Genomic DNA, 21,001 nt, shown 5'->3' on the forward strand with positions numbered 1-21,001 from the left:
CCTCTACAGTTTGAGAAACTCTAACTCCACTATCTTGCTCTGCAATTGGCACCAAAAGCCCTTCTTCTTTGGAGACCTACTTTGAGGTGAAGGGCCACTTCAACCAGCACCTGCTGCAGCACTGAAGAACTGGTTCATGTGCCTTTACACAAAGAGAACAAGGACAATCACTGCCAGCTGCAGGCCAAGAAGGTGAAGTTGGAGTTCATCTGAAGGATGAGAGACTCATTTGAGAGGCCACTGATTGCAAACATAAATGGCGAAGACTCGTGTACATGTGCTCACATATATGTCCTAAAAACAGAACCTAAAACTCTGGGGAATCACTGGATTAGTACATCATTAGTGTCAAACAGATGCATTCTTTGGACACACCAGTACATAGTACTTTTGCTTCTTATAATTTCATCTATTTCATTAAATCCTAAAATATTGATCCTCCACTTTACCAACAAGGAGTTTTCTAATGTAACATCTGTTCCACATTTAATTTACTTAATGTTATAAAACAGGTCATAAGTCACTGTTATATCGTCACTTAAATTGCTGCTAAGACTTAAGAAAAGCAGCAGATAAGCAGGTAGAATTAAAACACATACAGTGCATCTGTAAAATATTCACAATGCTTCACTTATTCTACAGTTTGTCATATTACAGCCTTATTCTGAAATGGAATAATTAACTTTTCACCTCAAAATTATAAATACAATATCCCATAATGAGAAAGGGAAAAAAAGTTTGTTTGATGTACAGATTTATTAAAAATAAAAAACAAATATATAACATATACATACAGGTCCATCCTGTTTCCACTGATATTTTATCAGATGTTTCTAAAACTTGATTGAAGTTCACCTGAGATAAAATCAGTTGTCTGGAAATGATTTGGAAAGACACACATGCCTATATAAGGTCATATAGCTCACAGTGCATGTCAAAGCACAAAAGAGCATGAAGTCCAAGGAAATGTCTGTAGACCTCGGACACAGCATTATATCCAGGCAAAGATCTCAGAAAGGGTACAGAAAAACTTCTCCAGCATTTAAGGTCACAATGAGCGCAATGGCCTCAGTCATGAATAAATGGAAGAAGTTTGAAATGACCGGCTGGCCAATCTGAGCAATGGTGGTAGAAGGGCCTTAAAAGAGAGAGGGAGGTGACCTAGAATCCAATGGTCACTCTAACAGAGCTCCAGCATTGTTCTGTGGAGAGTGGAGAACAGTTCAAAAGGACAATAATTTCTGCAGCCCTCCACCAATCAGGTCTGTACGGTAGAGTGGCCAGATGGAAGCCATTCCTCAGCAAAAGCCCAATGACAATCCGCTTGGAGTTTGCCAAAAGCTACCTGAAGGACTCTCAGACCACGAGAAACTCTTTGGACTGAATGCTAAGTGTCATGTCTAGTGGAATCCAGGTATCACTCATCACCCGGCCAACACCATCCCTACACAAAATAACCTGCTCCAGAGCCCTCTGGACCTCAGAGGTTCACCTTTTAACAGTTACCCTAAGCACACAGCCAAAAACAAAAGGGGGCTTTGGCACCAGCCTGTAAATGTCCTTGAGTGGGCTAGCCAGAGCCCTTGACTTGAACACGATTGAACATCTCTGCAGAGATCTGAAACTGGCTTTGCACCAACACTCCCCATCCAACCTGCCTGAGCTTGCGAGATCCTGCAAAGGCGAATGGGAGAAGCTGCTTAAAAACAGGTTTGCTAAGCTTGTAGCGCCAAGCTTAAAACACTTGAAACTGTATTAGCTGCCGATAGTGCTTCAACAAAGTATTGTGCAAAGGATGTAAATATGTACGTACATGTTATATTTATGTTTAGTATTTTTAATAAATTTGCAAGAATTTCAAACCTCACTTTTTACTTGGTCATTATGGGATATTTGGTGAAAAGTGATTATAATCTATTTTGGATTAAGGCTGTAACATGACAACATTTGGAACAAATGAAATGCTGTGAATACTTTTCAGATCCAGTGCACAAGCTCACACACCCCTCCCAAAGAAGTCAAGAAGTAAAAGCACATCAACAGATGACCACAAACTCCATTGAGTACCTTCACTTATGCACACATATACACCCACTGTACTTACACATTCATACAGAAAAACTGTCTGGATTAGTATGTGCAATTAACTCCCAGAAAGAAGACTCATTGCACAGAACAGTTAATTTGTTTCACAGTCTTAGTGCAAATTCTCAAGTGGCTTTACCAGCTAAGCTCCTTCAAGTGTGTAAACGACATTGACCATCTCTTTTCATAGAAGGATAATTTAGTTTCCTTGGAGCAAAACTCATCTGAAGTCATAACAAAAGAGAGGAGGACAGACTTTGGTAGGGTTACTATCTGTTTCCAACTTCCTTTTAAATTATTCCATTAACATAATTTTCTCTCTGGCACCCTTTTAAGTAAACCACACCAATTATTTAAATCAGCTGAACAATACATACACTTCTCAGCAGCTAAAGCTTTGAAACGGATGGAAGGAGCCCTGTTAGCCTTATAATTACAGTGGCAATACATGTGGCAAAGTCACAAGGTCAAAGAAAAACGCTAATAGGCTCCTGCTCCCTAAAAAATGCAATCTATCAGGGACATTAATATTTCAGACAAAGTTTAAGAGACTTAGCCGCAGAGAGAGAACAAAAACATATTCTTCAACTTGATACAGATCATTATTCTTCACCTAGAAAAAGCATGTAAAACAGCGAGAAAACGACTAATGATCTGCTATAACATTTCGTTTAATTCTGACTAAAATAGCATTAAGAATAAAAAGACAAGCACCAAAGACTGTAACACTTCCAGTTGCGTGGTTAATTCAACTCATTTAAGCTACCTTGTGTATGATTTTTTTTGCCAAACTACTGACACTAATGATGGCAGTGTTGTTCAGTGAAATAAAGAACTAAACATTTATATTGAAAACTGATATATAGATTCTACAAGGTGACATTACCTCTGACATTACCTCCAATGCCTCTATCTGGAGAAAATTAAATTTATAAACAGATATTGTCAAAATAGAAGCTGTCTGTGAAACAGGATGTTTTAAAAACTCAAAACTCAAGTATATCCAAGATTGTGTAATTGCCTAACTTAGCATAAATGCAGCCGGTTTCTCGGAGTGCTGTGGTTTTTAAGACCTTAGAAATTCTTCTTCAAAACTTTCTCTGAATTCACAATGTGTTCCACCAAAAATTTGTTTAAGAAAAGACATAAAACTGATTTTTTAATATTTATTTATTAAATTTGTTTTAACCACCAACCATGTTTCCTTGCAAGCAGTCTTTTTCTTTCTTGTCTGCATTGACACATTGCTAAAATTCCTATGTGTGCATATGAGTAACATATTAGTATACACAAGATAAGCAAAAAGGTAAACCACACATAAAAAAATAACAGGTCTACAATTCTGCTAAAAGTTTAAAAACCATCACAAGATGATGACACATCAATATTGTGTTCAAAACTTATGAGTTCCCTGAGTGGCTCCGTAACAAAAGTCCAGATGGCAAGAAATCTAACTGCAAACAAATGGTATACACCTAAACTCCCTGTTGGAGCTGGTTTAATTGAAAGAATATTTGTTTAAAAAAATAAATAAAATAACATGCTACACTGACTTCAGACCCCACCAGGTGACCAACTGTCCTTGGCTTTTCCCCCCCACTTTTATTTATATGACACAGTAAAAGTCAGTTTTTAGAGTTTACTAGTCAGTAAACCAAAGTTAATCCTACAGGCTACCATTTACATATTTGTGTTCTTCATCGCTAAATCTGCATGTATTACATGTCAACTCTGATAAATAAAAAACTGATAAATAAAAAAACCCAAATAATTTGGCTAATTGAAAGTTGTTTATTCAGCTGCCAAATACTTTTTAAAACAACAGACATAGTGAAATCTCATGATGAGACTCAATCTGCAATGATACTTGGATTTTTTAGTTCCTGTGAAACTTGCTGGTATTGATTGGAAAAAGAGTCTCCCTGAAAAGTACCTGGCAGTGAAAATGGACAAGTCCCATCTGTTGTAGTTTATATCTAAAATAATTGCAACTATGTCATTCCTTCTCAAAATACACAACAAGTTTCCATAACTGGTTTTGATATTTATTTCAGCATCCATTGACCATAACTGACCACTACAAAGTCAGAAAAAAACTTCTCTACTGCACGTCATGAGTCAGTATTTAAGTAAGACCACAACAAGGACCACTCGATTTTCAAATGACAGAGATGCCATCATGCAGAGTCACTTTCCTGTTACAGGCACACCCATTCTACATATGCTTGATGTTATGCCAAGAAAAGACCAAAGCAAATTCTTACAGCAAACGAGAAACAATTACTCACAAAAGCAAAGTCTGAACACTGTACTACAAAAGCCAAGGAGTTTAAGATAGTCTTCTCTCCTCCTCTTATGAAGCAGGTGCAGAGCCGAAAAAACAAATGGGACAAAGAATCGTTAATTCTTTTCAGCAAAGTATTTCACTAACTAGTAAGAAAATTACAGAGAAACCCTGTTATACTGGACAAGTTGGACAGTATTAGCATGTAGTATCCATCCAATAACACTGGTCAACCAATATCTTAGTTCAGCTCAACTATACACTGATATAAAAGATGGATGTAGCTACATCACCAGTCAAGGGCAGTGCTCAATGTCAAAACAAAGGACACGGCACCTTCATTTGGCTAACAACATAAGAAATAGATGATACAGCATGCTTTGTTTTATTGCAATTATTGAGGTCTATCATTTACAAAGCTAACTTCATGTTATATTTAATAACACATAATTGCATTTTGGCACTCAGAAATCAGAAAAGTTCAGCGAAAGAGAGCAGATGGCTGTTTGCCAATAGGCTTCTATAGAGCTGGTAATCTTTCTACGACCACAGGAGTTGTAGCAGTAGGGCTGTTCGATATAAGATGATGACATAAAAACATCTATCGCTATTGTTTGTTTCGTGGTGTAGCAAAATAAACTGTTTACAGTAATATTTTTTCATCGTTTTCATGGTCACTGTAGTGGCTATATTAATTTCTTAAAGTTCTCTCTTTCTCTTATATTTAATATAACCACACTACAGACACAAGCGCCTGTTTTTATGCGTTGTGGTAAAAACATCGCGTGTCCGCTTGTTTATTTTCCACATAAACCTTTCACAATAAAGCTCAAGATCCTGTTGAGACTTTTCAAAATAAACTGAATCACGTGAAAGAGTATGCAGAGTATTTACGGATGAGAAGCAAAAAAGAGCCGTCAGGTGCTAAAAAAATAAACCTTAGACTCAAACGTTAGAACAGGCTTTTCCCCGCAGCACACTGTGTAATAAATGCTTACAAAGAAAACAGCGGCCGTTAAAACTTATGTCTAAAAATTTATAGTTTCATACATCGTTAAAACACTCGACTCCAGGTACACGATGCCAAGCTGGAAACACTTCACGCAAGTCGAGCTGCCCGAGATTCACAGAATTTACAGAAAATGTTACATTTTTGTGATTTATATCGTCATTGGACGATAGATGTCTTATATCGGGGATATGAGATTTTGGTCATATCGCACAGCCCTATGTAGCAATAGTGATAATTCTTTCTCAGAGATCACAAACAAATACTATTAGTGCTAAAAAGCTTAGCGGATTGGCATAAGTACCTCATTCCTGTTATATTCTGTATAATAAATCAAACTAAAAAAAAGAGAGATTTGGTAATGTTGCTTAAGAAGGTTTTTGTATTATTAGTAAAATGTACTATTTTGTACAAATTTGAAACGAATTTAAGCAGGGATATGTTCAATGGTTAAATATACTCTAATGCCAACCATGTCTGTGTTAGCCACTTCAGGGTATGCAAGTTTCTTGATAAAAAGAAAAGAAATTAAAATGGGTTTGCAGCATTAGAGATCATTAGCAGCTAGCAGGAAATACTACTTATAGATATTCCAAATACAAATAAAAGGCAATAAGCCAGCAAAACATTATTTGTATTTCATCTTAAGATTTAGCTTTTTAAAAAAATGAAAAAACAAAAAACATTTTCAATAAATGTGGGCTCCCTGTGTGTGTGTGTGTGTGTGTGTGTGTGTGTGTGTGTGTGTGTGTGTGTGTGTGTGTGTGTGTGTGTGTACCTTTAAGGTACCAGTGGACTATCATTACTTTGAGGAGCTTTCCTAGAGAACTCCAGCTGTGCCTGTGTTCTGGTTCCTGAGATGGGGGTGGAGTGCTGCTTTTTAGCTTTGCAGCCCCCACCACCACCACCACCACCACAAGCTCAAGGACAAGCCTGGAGAGTTATGAGAGAAGGGAGACAGGTTTGGGAGGCGAGGGCAGCCCAAGTGTTTGTTTGCAGGGGATAAATGAGAGAGGAGAGGAAGCAAGACACGGAGAGACATGAAGATGAAAATAAAGAAGGGGATAGAAAGAGCCAGTCCCCTCTTGAATTCACAATTCAGAAAATACATCAAAAGGGGGTTAGAAAGGGGAAATTAAGACATCTAAGAAAAGAAAAGAAAAGAAAAGAAAGAAAGCTACTACAACCAGTGTTTCCATGGGGGCAACCAGGGCAGGAAAGGTCACAATTAAGTTTTTTGCAGGATGCTAAATGTTAAATCGGAACAAAGTTGGTGCTTTTGCAGGAAGAAGAGCAGCCGAGCCTTTCTGATTGAGTGGAGCTGGCATGCTCGGGGAGCCTCCCTCGGACTGCTGTCAGCTGGGAGTGTGGAGGGGCCAATCACTGACACAACAAAGCTGCATAAGTGCCACTTCCCCAGCAGGGGGTGCCCTAGCCTCCTGCCCCGTATCATGCTGTGTGCCCCCCCGAGGAAAGATTTATATTTTTAAACAACTCTTCTACCCCAAGGTGACGGGATAACAACCATGCCAAGGGTCCACGTAATGAAACATGACCCGCAGGCCTCCATGCTACACTAAAGATACTTTAATTGAGATAAAAACAAGATGAGGGTGCTAGACTCCCCGTCACGTGGAATTATACTGTGTGTTTTTTGATCTGATGCACAGGAGCAAGATGCCGGGCACAGTTATTTTGAGCAATAATGCTCATTACACGTTTTCACAGGTTTTACCGTGCAGCTACAGCCTTAGGTATATATCAAGCAATGAAATGGATTGCCGCTAGCAAAAAGAGGTAATGAAGACACCATCACTCGTATGTGATACTGCATACAAGCAAGACTTCTCCGCCTATATTGATTAGCTCAGGCAATATTGTGCGCTTTTAGTGGATCTTGACACTCTGATAAGCCGAGAAAGATTCAAAATTTCACTGGCAAGTTACATCCCTCTAAACTCTGTTCCTTTAGTCCAGAGGACAATCTGACAGCCAGCCTTCAAAAGACAAACCCATAAAGTATTTATGCATGTGCCTGGGGTCCAGTGAGTTCAGACAGCCACTGAAGAATTCATTAAAGGAGGTGAAAGAATTTTTAAGTGTATCAAATTTAAACCAAGACCAAACAAGAAATGCTCAGTCTGAACCACAGAAGGAGAAAAAAATCAAAACTGTCTGTAGTGATGACACAATAAATACAAAAACAACATGGTCCTTACACAAAAGGCAACAGAGAATCTTTTTATCATGACATGACATGAGGAATTTTCCTACTGCATCAGTAACTATTTTTATCTGCCATTAAGAACACCTAAAAGCTCCAGTTCTGTGAAACAGTATTTGCCCCCTTCCTGATTTCTTATTTATTTTCCCCCATTTTTGTCACACTTACGTGTTTCAGATCATCAAGCAAATTTTAATGTCAGACAAAGATAACTCGACCAAATAGGAAATAAGGTTTTTAAATGATGAGATTCATTTATTAAGGAAAAAAGGTTCATCAAACTTACCTGGCTGTATTGGATAAAAGTAATTGCCCCCTAAGCCTAATAACTAGTTGTGCCATCCTTGGCAGCAAGAACTGAAATGAAGTAATAACTGGCACTGAGTCTTTGACATCATTGTGGAGGAATTCTGGCCCACTTGTCTTTGCAGAGTTGTCTTAAATCAGCCACAATGGAGGGTTTTTGAGCATGAGCAACCTGTTTTAAGCTCATGCCAACCATTGCAATTGCACTAAAGTCCAGGCATTGTCCAGGCTCCTGGCAGTAATCGGGCCTAAGTGTAAATAATGAAATTGTACTCAACTTTCCAGAAAGCATGGTTAATTACAGTTAATTTATGACATAGCTTCCCCCCTCCCAACAAATGAAATCATTATTTAAAAACTGCATTTTGTATTTACTCAGATTAACTTTGTCTAATATTTAAATTTGTTTGAAATAGTCAGGTGTGTGAAATATGCAAAAACAAGAAACCAGGAAGGGGGCAAATACATTTGGCACGTCTTTATATGTCACTTCTGCAATGAGTGGTCAGGATTCACCTGTTTCTTGAATTCGTCGGTGTAGCAGCCCCGGATGAAGAAAGGCCTCGTCTTTACATGAGCGGATCTGCGTTCCCACGAGGTCAGAGTTGGTGGCGAGTATTCTGGCACTTTCCTCATTCAGGTTCACCCCAGCCATAGAAGCCACATCATTGATATCATCATCGTCCCTGAAGGACGAGATGGTAGATGGTAAAAAAAATACGAAAATACAAAAAAAATACGGAAACACGCATTTTATTGTGGTACATTTTTACAACACATTTTTGTCGTGCAACAAGACGAATATGCATCTGTCCAAGTTTTACTTTAGGTAAAGCCTGTGAAATTTCTACAGCTCTCCAAGGGTCTCTCAGAAAACTTGAGAGGCCCTTGTCACAGTTCTACTGACTCCTACTGGAAGCTGTGTTCAAAATATTTTCTCTTCTTTTTAGCCCCAAAATCACCAGGAAAATTCATTTTGCACTATCCTTAATTGTGTATTCACGCCCTAACATTACATTGTCAACTAGGAGATTTTTCACAGGGATATTTGCCTGGACAAAATTATGCATTAGTTTTGTTACAAGGGGCTATACGTTGCTCATAATGGCACAGAAGTCCCATTCCAGGGTCTATTTGCGTCAACACTTTGAGAGTCAGGGAGATGAAGAGCGTTTGGAAGCTGTGTTTTGCTCGGTAAGGATGCTCCTGAGAATTGGCAAAGAGCTGCAATGAATCTGGCTATAGACTAATGTCAACAAACTCTATTTACACAATCATGTGCAACACACAGTGATGTATTTTCTCAGAGCACTGGTCATTTCTCATGGTCATAATGCAGACTTCACTATGTTTACACAGTATTACAGTTTAGCAAAGACAAAGGAGTATAAACATGCAGAATGTGTGCTATGGTCACTGTGTTTCTTTCTCAAAGAGGTTTACATATTCTGTAAAAGGCTGCAAGTTTCTTTGTGAGTTGTCACTGGGAAAAATTCCTTTACAATTATTATACTTGGCAAGTAATGATTATGATCCTGGCCTGAATTAGCAGAGCAGTGACATGTTGTGCTTACAGGACTGGCCTAGAGCGAGGAGCGGATTTTCTGAGTGGCTTTGACGGAGAGAACAAAGAACCACAGAACACACACAGAGTGGCCTCTTGCCACTCACTGGCTAACCTCCGTAGTCATTTACGTTCATGCCACTGTTGTGGTTTGCGACAGAGTTTACATGTGTGTTGCTGTGCTTTTGCGTACACATGTGTGCAGCACGGGGCACCGAGTTCTTTCAGGCGTCTCGGGGTGTGGGCACACACCGTCAGCCAAGTCCACCCCACCGAGGCCCTCCTGCTCCTTACTGCGGCCGCGGAGAGCCGATATGAAACTTGACACCACGGCAGGAGGTTGACAAAGACGATTAGAGTAGCTCCCTGAACTCTACACACCTCAACCTTCTCTCGTCTTTTCCTCCTCTCCTCCAGCTCTCTAATTAAGCCTTCACAGAGAAAATCTACACACCAACGCAAGCGTGGATGCATAGGATTATGATCTGTGTTGCACCTCAGGCTGTGCACCTTTCTTTATCACGTCCTTATGGATAACTTGACCTGGCTTAAAATCACACACACACCTTAGGCCATACTCAACCAGCTAAGTAAAGAAAAACTAAAAACTACACATCAGGCCAATGTCCATGATGGAAAAGTGACTACACAAGATCACTCAAAGCCAAAGCAAAATCTCAACCTGATGACAATAATGTGATGATAATATGATAATGACAATAATCATAAGTCTTTTCTGTAAACTGAACGTCAGGACATAAAATTATAGGTTTTGCTTTATATAGCCATGTATCCATTGTCTCCTGCTTGTCTAATTAAGGGTCACAAGGGGGCTGGTGCCTGTGCCAGCTGCCCCAGCTGGAGTGAGAGGCAGGGTATACCCTGAACAGGTCACTAGTCTGTTGGGAAGCTAAAATGAGACAGACAGCTATTCACACCTAGAACTGCCAGTTAACCAAATATGCATGTCTTTGGACTGTGAGAAGAAGCTAGAGTACCCAGGGAGAACCCACAAAGCCACAGGGAAAAACACACAAACTCCACACAGAAAGGCCCCAGATGACCTGTGGATTCAAACCCAAGAAACTCTTGGTGTGAGGCAGTAGTAGTGCTAACTACCCACCACCATGCCAAATTTCATTACAGTCGTGTAGTGCACTGAACTCGTGGTTCCAAAAATATTTTACTCATTTTTTTTAATCTGGCTTCTTTTAGGTGAACTAAAAACATTGTGGGAAAAGGTTCAGGTTATGAAAAGCTTTTCTTCTCAGGGTTGAGAATAGATGAATATATTTCTTGCATATGACAAAGATAGAAAGACAGAGAGAGAGACCGAAATCTCATGTTGGCAGAACACATCACATAGTCTTAGACTAGAAAATCTCTGCAAAACTGGCTAGGCTACTTTTACATGAACCGTTATATTACAGCAAACTGTGGGGTGGGCACTGAGCCACTCCAGGTGGGGCATGGAGCACTGGGGGAAAATATCGAATGAAACTAAGCTGAGTTAATGTGATTTACAAAGGGAACGACAGCATTCTAACCTGTATTCACTGAAGGTCAACTTGGATCCATTTTTATTGTTAATGATTGATTACAAATTAGAAGTGTAGGGTGTTGTTTTGGCTTCTGAAGTTGTGCATGTGAGATAAAGTTTGAGAACCACTGAATTAAATCAAGTACATACAATTTCAGTACATAAAAAGGTTTTCAGTGATTCTTTTGGTCAATATTACATGGATTAACAGTTGAGCATTTTATTATTAGTAGTATTATTTCAAATAATTTGACTAAAAATGACAAAGAAAGTTAACTTATTTGGAATAAAAGAAGAATAAAGGAAAAAGATGTATTCACTGTACTAATGGAGTCTCATTATCTGAGTAATAAAAAATAAAATAATACCATAGGGTCAAGATCTCCAATTTATACTGCAGGAAAAAAGTGCTATTTTTAAATCAAGATGGTACAGCTATAGCTGCACTATAGCCCAAGGATTTCTTTACAGGAAATGTATGTGTAGTTTGAATAATTATTTACAATGGATCTGCAGAGTTAACATTTTGTGTATCGGCACACAAAATATCAACCAGTATCCAAAAATTCTGGTAATCCCTTTTTCTTTGATGATCTGTTTTCAGGGCCATTTGAGATCACCAAGGCTGAAATCAAACGAGAATGCTAAAGACAGGTCTGACATTAAAAGGAGAGAGTGAGATATGAAATGCAAAATATTCCCGACTATATCTCTGCACTAATAAAGCAGATGTGCAATTAGCTTCCACGGAAGCTAAAGAGCAGGCTCTCAGTTATTGGTTTGGGTTGGCTCAGGGACTCGGAGCCAGAGGCCACATAAATACATATGCATGTCGTTTCCACATCAAGCTTGTGTTTCAGCGAGGGCATGCCATAGGAGGTTGGAGAATTGCACTTGCTGTTTAGAGGTTGTGTAGGTGTGGGGTGCATTCAGATCTCCTCCGCCCCCCTCCCCCTTCTCCAAGACTACCACACTGATCCACCCCCTTTATCCCTGTGGATAAAGGTCTCTGTGCCCAGGCAGGGGGCCCTGATTGATCCCTGTGACTAACACCCAGGCCATGCATGTTGTTGTGCCCACACTGAGAGACATGCGCCACTGGAGAAGTATTCTCCATAAAACAGCCTTAAGTTCAATGGGCAGCTGACAGGACATGTGTTAATGACCAAAATGAATGATAGCATAGGCTTAAGAGCCTTCCAAAGACCAACAACAGGTCAAGTATTGTTTCATGTTTAATGGGTAAGTGTTATTAATTCATTACAACACTCAGGCTGTTAATATTCCCAAGCACTTAAAATACCTGGCAAGGAAATGGTGTGATGTAGGTGACGATCTGATCAATGCTAAGAGTCATAAGTATATTTTGTAGCATTTTAAACGTTCCTGTATCTATGTGGAGTGCTGCCACTTTCTTTGGAGTTTTTGAACATCTTTGTCACCAGCTGGCCAGAGGTGCTAGCTACCTCTGCTCATTCTTCGTCAATTTTTCCCCCAAATCTCAACATAATCGAATCTTGTGGTTGCCGTGCTTACAAGTAGCAACATCAACATTTTTCAGAGATCACTTTTAAGTTCTAATTTACTTTTAAAGTTCTTCTTAGCAAAACGGGCACATCACATAGCAATTTATACAGCAACAAAGGATATAACCGCAAAGCATAATGAAGTCAGTTTGCTGGTACATGATGGAAAAGAGCTGGTGGACTTTTGCGTCCACTGGATCTGAACGAAAACTTTTGATCCTAATTTTGCATGTGTATCTGTGTGTCTTTTCCTATGCAACCATGCCAGTATTCGTTAATGCGCAGGGATGTGTGTCCACCATGAAGCACAGGGTTGGATTTGAGGGGCTGAGGCTGAGCTCGGAGGTTGGCAGAGGGCTGAGGGCCTCGGCTGGCTCGCCAGTGATTACAGCGGATGTCGAGTGTTTACAGAGAGATGAGGAGGGGTAGAGGGGGGGACGCAGAGACAGCTGCTTTCACTCTGTACTGTAAACTACACACACATGCGCACACACTGACACAAGCACTTACACAGAAGGCTGTAGCTACATTGGAAACCCCACAAGCCCTGCAGTGTGTATGTGTGTGTTTGTGCTACAGCTGGCCTGCTGGGACCAGCGGTTCAGAGTGACAGCCATACACACATCAGTCCCAGACTGCAGCTGAACATGGTGCAGGCTGGGTGGGGGAGAGCACGGAGATGCTGACTGACCATTGTTTGTTTTTTTGTTTCTTTATTACAGTCAACAGATACCTTCTACACCCCTCTAATTCTGCTAAGGAAGCAGTTAAGTCAAAATGGCTTTATGTCCAAATTCCCCCTGACTTTAGTTCACTTAGACTTTTTTGTGTGCTGGCCACTTGTCTTAATCCTTTTTTGATTTCTAAGTAATTACTGAAATTATGTCAGTGGCACACATTTTTTAATTAAATCTGATCTACTTGACTATTTTATGCAAATGACCTGCTGTTGGTGTTTAAATATTAGCGTCTTTAAAAGGCTGTAGGAACTCAAAATTAACTTTTTTTTTAACAACTTGTCTGCATTTTTCAGCATGGTAAACATGAAAAACAGCGACTGTTCACAGACACAAGTCATCGCGTCTGACTGGACGTGGTGTGAAGACAGTGTGGCGTCAGATGGATCACCTTGTAACAATGAGCTCTGTTCCAGCATGTTTATATCCTCAGGTACGAAACGTAACAGCATAAAAAAAGCAACCAACCGAGGTCCAGCCGAAACATTAACAAGTTAAGAATTTAACGCACAGGCATTTTTCAGTAAAGTGGAAAATTAGGAGCGACAGTGAGAAATGAAGATAATTCGACAATACGGAGGTCAACTCATCAAACAGTTAAATCTATATCGGAGTCAGAAAAGTCATATGTGACTTCAAGTAACAGTGTGATGGTGAGAAAGGTCAGCGTGTATGCGTCGTTGGAAGAAAACGAAAGAGACAAATAAAGGGATGAAAACAATGATGGTTGACTGCACAATATAGACAATAAAGTGTCTAACGCATAAAATGAAGAGCAGGCAAAATGTCACCTGACCCGGATAAAGAGAAAATAAACTACAAAATATCATTGACATGATTCTTCCGTGACAGTGGTACTGTGTGTTATTGGACTTGTGTTGAAACCAGTGCATTTGTGTGTAGTAGGCCCCTGTGATCACCGCAGGGGGGAAAAAGGTCGCCAGTAACAAGCGAGCCTGACAGCTTAATTACCAACGCAGCTAAAGATTTATTGGTTTATCAATCAGAGCCCAGGGCGCTGCCTTTCCCCTCAGGAGATGGGAGCCATTACCATGAACCCGTTGGCCCATGTGACCCAGACTCTTCTTGCCCTGTCCCAGTCACACAGGGGCAATCCTAAACCTCCGGCACCTGTCAATACATGTGTACAAGCACGCTGGATATGCACACACACATACACACACAAATTCTTAGATTTCTGGAATATACACATATGTTCATGTGCACCCAAGCAGAGACACAAACAAACACAGACAAATAGAGGAATGTATGCAAACATAAAACACATAAAGACTCACACAAAACATGGACCGCAAAGGCCAGCATGTGGGCGATGAACCTTTTATGTTTCGAGACAAAGGCACAGCTGAAGCAGAGACAAGACCAGAGAGAGAGAGAGAGAGAGGAAAGCTGCAGGCTAAATACTGTATGTTTGACTTAACCAAAAGGTATTTTCAGAACCGCATCCAGAAATTCCAACCATATGGGCACAATTATCTTATTTCTAAATTAAGCGGTAGCTCATTTGGAATCCTGTCGATGAGTTGTGACAGTGACACGAGGAAGGCGAACGTGAGGGTGATCTGTTAACTGACAGTGTGCTGCTATGTGGTGGGCATGGGAAGAAAGGACCACCGATCAACCAGTCGGGCAGGCAGGCAGCCAGGTGGCCAGGCAGGCGACTCAGATAAACACTCACAGCCTTAGCTGAGAGTGTAGCCTGTAGTCATGCAGAAGCTTTTTAGTGAAATGCTGCCCCCATGTGTTGGCAGCCACAAATAACATGCTCCACAGTCACTCTCCTGGCGAGAGGAGTTGTACCTGAATGTGCCTCCTCCGGGGTCATTGAGCTTGTTTTTCTGATTCCCGGTGATCTGAACAGGCAGGCCCATGGGACTTTTGCCTGCTTGGATTATGGCTCCCTTTCCCATTGTGCCTGTTAAAGAAAGGGGGGGGAACAAAGAAGAAAACACTAAACAAAAAGGAAAGGTTTAATGTTATCATTGAAGTGTCCCCTTCTATCTGCATCAAATATTTATTCTGTCTAACGACTACCTTCAGCTGTCTCTGTCATCCTCACAGGGGTGAGGGTGAGGGGCTGTCGCTCTCCCCAGGTTGGTGCGGAGAGCGTCGCTCTGTCAATATCACTGCACTTCACCGCCTTTCCTTACACTCCTAAACCGCATCCTGCTCCGAGACACGTTTTCCAGAGAGGCACAAGGACTGCCAGAGTGAATTTAAACTTGATTTTAACAGGCATGTTCCTAGCCAAGAGGCACAGGAAAGTATTTTTAGAACTATCCCCGCATTCCAATTTATGGGCATAAAACAACCTACAGATCTTTCACTGCAGGCAATCTTGGGGAAGGGGGCAGATCAAATTTGTATGCACCTCCGATTGTACACACACGCACGCACACACACACTAACACAAACGCACAAGCACAAACAGGTACAAACACATACACTCATTTCACACACCACTTGAGAGCACAGAGCTCTCTTAGGGGAGCGTTACACCCGGTTGGTGTTGGGGCGATATTTGTGGGCTTCTGTGGGAAGAGTGTTTGTGAATCAGTGTGAGTAAGCAGTAGCGCAAATGTTTGAGAAGGCTTTATAACCAGACAGGAAAAAAAAAAAACACAAAAAAAAACACCTGTTCTCTCTATGGTTCCTGCCTGTTTACACATCCTTCAGCCTACCGAGAGAACATTTACGGTTTCACTAATGGCCATCTTAGGCTATATAACCTGTTTTATTGGTTCATCATTTAAACTAAGGCTGAACGTCTTTGAATATTTTTCCTGCAATGGTGTCTTAATCGAAGGATGTAAATATTGCATAACAGAATCAGAGGAAAACCGTGAGTCAAAGTTTCCAAAAATATAAAGAAATGTTTGTTCAATCTTTCATCTTTCTATACTTTAGTCCTCCAAATGCCTGGTATAAGAATGGGGATTGTACATGTAATTGAATTCAATCAAATGTGTCTGTAATAGGCCTGCAGATGTCTTACCTTGCGCTCTGATGGACTGCGTAATCACCACAGGCATCCGGACCTGGCCACCAACAGTGCCTCCTGTCTTGACACCCTGAGGAAGCAAAACTTTATTGTAGCATTTCTCAGAAGGAAACAATTGGAGAGAAGGAAGAGATAAAGAATGGAAATTAAAAAGGATGAAACTGAACACCTACTAAAGCATTGCTCAATTTTTGTGTGATCCCCAAAACCGAAAGTGAAAAATCAAACTTTTTGTCATAGTTGGATAGGAAAAAAACATAATCTGTAGACCTAGACCCACTTGAGTTTTGTATATTGATTTCTTTTCAATTGTAACACAGTGAAAATACCAGCAGTATATACAGAATAAATGCATAATACATACAAGAGTGGTGAATTCTACAGTGGCTATCTCCACACAGTACAGAGAAACTAGAGATCAAATTAAATGCACAAGAAGGATGGATTTCTCCCACTGTATATGACCTACATTTTCTTGCATTTGCAGATAAGACAAAGGCAATAAAAAGTCAAGGCCACGGTGAAAAAGTAGTTGAGAAGAAGAAAAAGTAGTAGAAGAAGAAGGTGCGGGGGGTGGGAGAGTATGCTGGGCTATTAGAGTCACTTCCTTCCTTGGTAGCAGCTACGGGCCGAGCCTCAGGCTCAGCCATCCATTCCTACCAGTTTGCTTCTTGCTGCATATTTTTTAGCCTTGTTTTCCATTCCCTGACACATGCTATATTACTGTTCAAGCTACTGAAAAAAGACAGAGGCCATTTTCCCCAGAGATCCACTGCAGGGGTCTGCGAGTAAGGGGGGGAACGGGAGAAAAATACATTCAGAATGAGCAAAGATAGCTAGCACCTCTGGCCAGCTGGCGACACAGTTAAGAGAGAGGGGAAACCCTCAGGTAAGAAGTTTTAGAATCAGGGGCAGAAGGAATAACACTAAACCTAAACTGCTCATCTTTCATATGATTCATATTTCCTACATTTAACATCTAGAGCGATCTTAAATGTTAGATGTTTTTTAGATTAAAGAATAACATGTTAGTTTTATGTAAAGAGAGAAACAGATTTCAAACAATAATACAGAAAAAATACTATTTATGTCTATTTATTATTCATTAATTATTCATTTTCCTTGCTGTTGATGCCCAATAACTTGACCAGCAAAGTTAGAATATATTATTTCAACCTCTTAGTTCAAACATCCATAGAACATCACATGTACTGACGCTGCACACTGTTGCAATGAAGAATGAGCTGTTATGGTATGTGGTGGTGCGGCCTACTTACACCTCTCGAGTTTTCATCAAGGCCATTCACCTCATATAAAATTTGCCCCAAGGAAGTTTATGGTCTAGTTCCCATATAGCTTTTGGCACAATACAAAAAAAAAATATAAAAATATAAAAATATAAAAAAAAAATATATATATATATATAAAATTAAAAATATCTAATTTTGATTTTCTAAATAATGTCTTTATTAAGTGGTCTATCCTCCATGTGTTTAGAAACATAGAATACTTCTTTTTTTATCTAATTAAACCCCTGACATTTGAAACACAGCATTGTTTCAAATGTTGTGGGTTCAAAACCAAAAATGATTGTGGCTTATTGGATATCCTGGAGCATTAATTGTAATTAAATAAGAAACCTTAAATAACGTAAGCCCACATCTATATACTCTACTTTACTACAACAAGAAATCTTTCCCATAACACTGTAGTATGAACAGATTTTTTTTAGGCTAATTCAACTAGCGTTCTGGTTTCAGACTGTTGACGTGCCAGCGGCGATCATTTACTAATGTTTTGTGTGATAGCTTATGTTGCGGTTGTGTGTGTGTGTGTGTGTGTGTGTGTGTGTGTGGAGGGAGGGAGAGAGAGAGAGAGAGAGAGAAAGAGAGAGAGAGAGAGAGAAGGGGAGAGCGAGAGACCAGAGGCATGTTCTGGACATAGACTGCGGCCGCCACATTGCTTTAAAATTGACCTGGGGCTGACCTAGTTACCTCGCTTCACCCTTCAACGGTTAACGGGTAGAGGGAGGGAAAGAGGGAGAGAAATGAGAGGGTGATGCGGGGGCAGATACAGTGAAAGGCATGGAGAGAAAGTGTGTGTATGCAAGTGACAGCCCAAGTAAACCAGGAAGGAGTGAGCGAAGAAAAAGGGAGGGAGAAGGAAAGAGAAACAGAGAGAGAGAAATACAAAAGAGACACCCCTCTAGCTTGCCCACTACTCTGCCTGGACCAGACCAATCTGAGTCTGACCTCACTTGACCCATCTGTAGACATCTGGGCTCTGTGGGGTTGCATGATTCTCAATGTACAAGCACATCTGCACACACAGACACAAACACACGTTCAGTATCCACAACGCGGTTATTATAGTTAACTAAAACTATACCACGATCTGAAACTGGGGATAGAAAACTAACAGAAAATAACTAACAAAAATACCAAACCAATTAGAAATATAGAGGAAAGGTCCATGTTATTAGTCTTTGCTAATATTGTCATATTATTCAATACATTAAGTAAAAGAAGGCATTGACTCTGAGCCAGGTTTTTGTTCTGCAATACCTTGTCTGAACTTATTAAATCTGCTCCTGGCACTACCGACTACAGTATTATGATTATAAAGGCTAATATTAATTAAAAAAATTTAAACATTTCAAATATAACTGAAACAATCAAATCAAATCTGGAAACTAAATCAGACAAACGGTAAAAAAAACCAAAGAAAAAGTAAGGCTGTTGCTTCTTGGTACAGTCCCCCTCTGTCATGGTACTGCGTCTTTGACCCTGAAATATGAATTTTGTTGGGACTTTGAATTCTTTTCTACCTTTAGGTGCAAAGCTCGGCCTCTTTTTGTGACACTGACAAACAGACAGGAGGCCAAGCAGGAGGTGGCAGAGTAGAGGATGTTAAGATTTTCAGTAGGAGTCACCAGAACGGACAAGATTAGAAATGAGTATATCAGAGGGACAGCACAGGTTGAGCGTTTGGAGACAAAGTTAGAGGGGCAAGGTTGAGATGGTCTCAACCTTTTCTATAATCTCTTGTGTTTCTCCGAGCCTTCCCCCTTGTCTCCCCTGTGTCAAGTTCAAGTGTGTTAGAGTCTTGTCTCTTTGTCAGTCAGTGACTTCCAGGTTTATTTGTCTTCTTGGTCTTGTTCCTAACTGTCTTAATTGTCTTCAGCTGTTCCTCGTTCCCCACCTGTTCCCTATTCCCCTGATTAGCTCTTAGAGCGTGTCAGTTTGTATAAATAGGCAACAATTTCACATTGCCCTTTTGTTGTAGTGTCTGTGTTTCCTCAGTGTGTGCGCTCAGCCCAGGTTTCGTGGCGTTTCGATGTTTTTGTAGGTTTACTTCCTGTCGTTTTTTGAATCTCCTGCTTCTTTGACTCCTGTACACAAATAATCATGACACTTTTATAATCTGCAACATATGGGTGTGACTAACCATCACAGAGACTGTACTGCATACCAAGAATCATATCACAGATTTGTAGGACAGATGGTGGTGTTAAACTGTTTCCATTAAACTGGGGGAAGGATCTTTAAATAGTCCTTCAGAAAGCTCACAAAGACATATAATACAGTCCTCTGTGTTAGGCATATGTATTCCTAGCTTAATGTAATGCCTCCAAATGACTTCTTTGTGGAATAACTGAACCTTCATGTTTAAAACTACTTTAGTCTGACAACAAAATCCTCCAAATTCACTGACAAATTTTTCAAAATCCTACAAATAAAGAGACAAACCTTATGTCATAGCTTTAAAAGACCTACTATGTGGTGTTGTGTGGGTGTATTGTGCTGCTTTCAGGTGAATTCAGGTGTCACAGCTGACTTCACTCAGCATTCAGCATTCACGTATAAAAAGCCAGTGAGAGCAGCTGGTCAGCCTGGTGATCGAGCTTCATAAGTGTTGGGAGTTGATATCATGCTTGTGAAGAAGTGTGGTATCAATGAATAATCTGTTGTTGCCTTATTATTTTTTATTTTATTCTTAGACATAGCTTAGCTTTCCCATCTTTTAAAATTAAACCTTTCTGTTAAAAAGTTGTTTTATTTCTCCATATGCTTTCTCTGGCTCTTTCTCCAACCCAGACATTGTTATTAGTACTTCTTCTCACCTCCCATTTTGAGCAACTTAACAGTGTAACAGCAAAGTTTGTAAATTGAGTACCTCTAATTGGATACTTGTGCTTTGCCATCTGCTATGGTCAGTGGAGCCACTTGCACATTACGCAAACAACCTATAAGACAAAATAAATATTTTCTAAAGACAGAAAATGGGTAGGCCTGGGTCACCCTTTCCCTTTTTTTTTTTTTTTAAATATATGAGTCCTCAGTGAATCTGTGAGTTGGGTGTCACACTGTGACTTGCTCCAAAATAACAAAACCCATCATCAACAAGCACACTACCCCCAGCAGGTTGGATTCATTGCATTTTACCATTTTTTAAATGCATGGTGGGCTGTTGTGGGAAAATGCGTCACATTTACTGTACAACTTCTGCTCTATCAGACACCTTACATACATACATACATACATACATACACATTTCCTGGACATGGCTAAAAAAACAAAAAACAAATGAAACACATATGAACATTTACACATTTTAGGATCGATCTTTATATTTGCTATATTTTACTTCAAAGATCACATGTAGTTTCATTTGGACTGTGATGTTGGGGAACAAACTCTTGTG

At 40.0% G+C, this 21,001-nt stretch overlaps 1 protein-coding gene across 2 annotated transcripts in view; it reads right to left on the bottom strand.

Annotated features, from left to right (window-relative positions):
* Positions 1-21,001, bottom strand: part of LOC147338653 (transcription initiation factor TFIID subunit 4) — a 107,937-nt gene that overhangs the window by 63,744 nt on the left and 23,192 nt on the right. For both annotated transcript variants that reach the window (XM_086259056.1, XM_086259140.1), the window contains 3 exons: positions 16,292-16,367; positions 15,097-15,211; positions 8,425-8,594 (listed from right to left, as the gene is read on the bottom strand). In XM_086259056.1, the coding sequence (XP_086115182.1) occupies positions 8,425-8,594; positions 15,097-15,211; positions 16,292-16,367 (361 nt within the window). The remainder of the gene's footprint in view (positions 1-8,424; positions 8,595-15,096; positions 15,212-16,291; positions 16,368-21,001) is intronic.

This window comes from Aulonocara sp. 'chitande type north' Nkhata Bay, linkage group LG1 (genome assembly GCF_057382095.1).
Source record: "Aulonocara sp. 'chitande type north' Nkhata Bay isolate Kocher_YH1m ecotype deep benthic linkage group LG1, A_spYH_male_GT1.1, whole genome shotgun sequence".
Classification (NCBI taxonomy): Eukaryota; Metazoa; Chordata; class Actinopteri; order Cichliformes; family Cichlidae; genus Aulonocara; species Aulonocara sp. 'chitande type north' Nkhata Bay.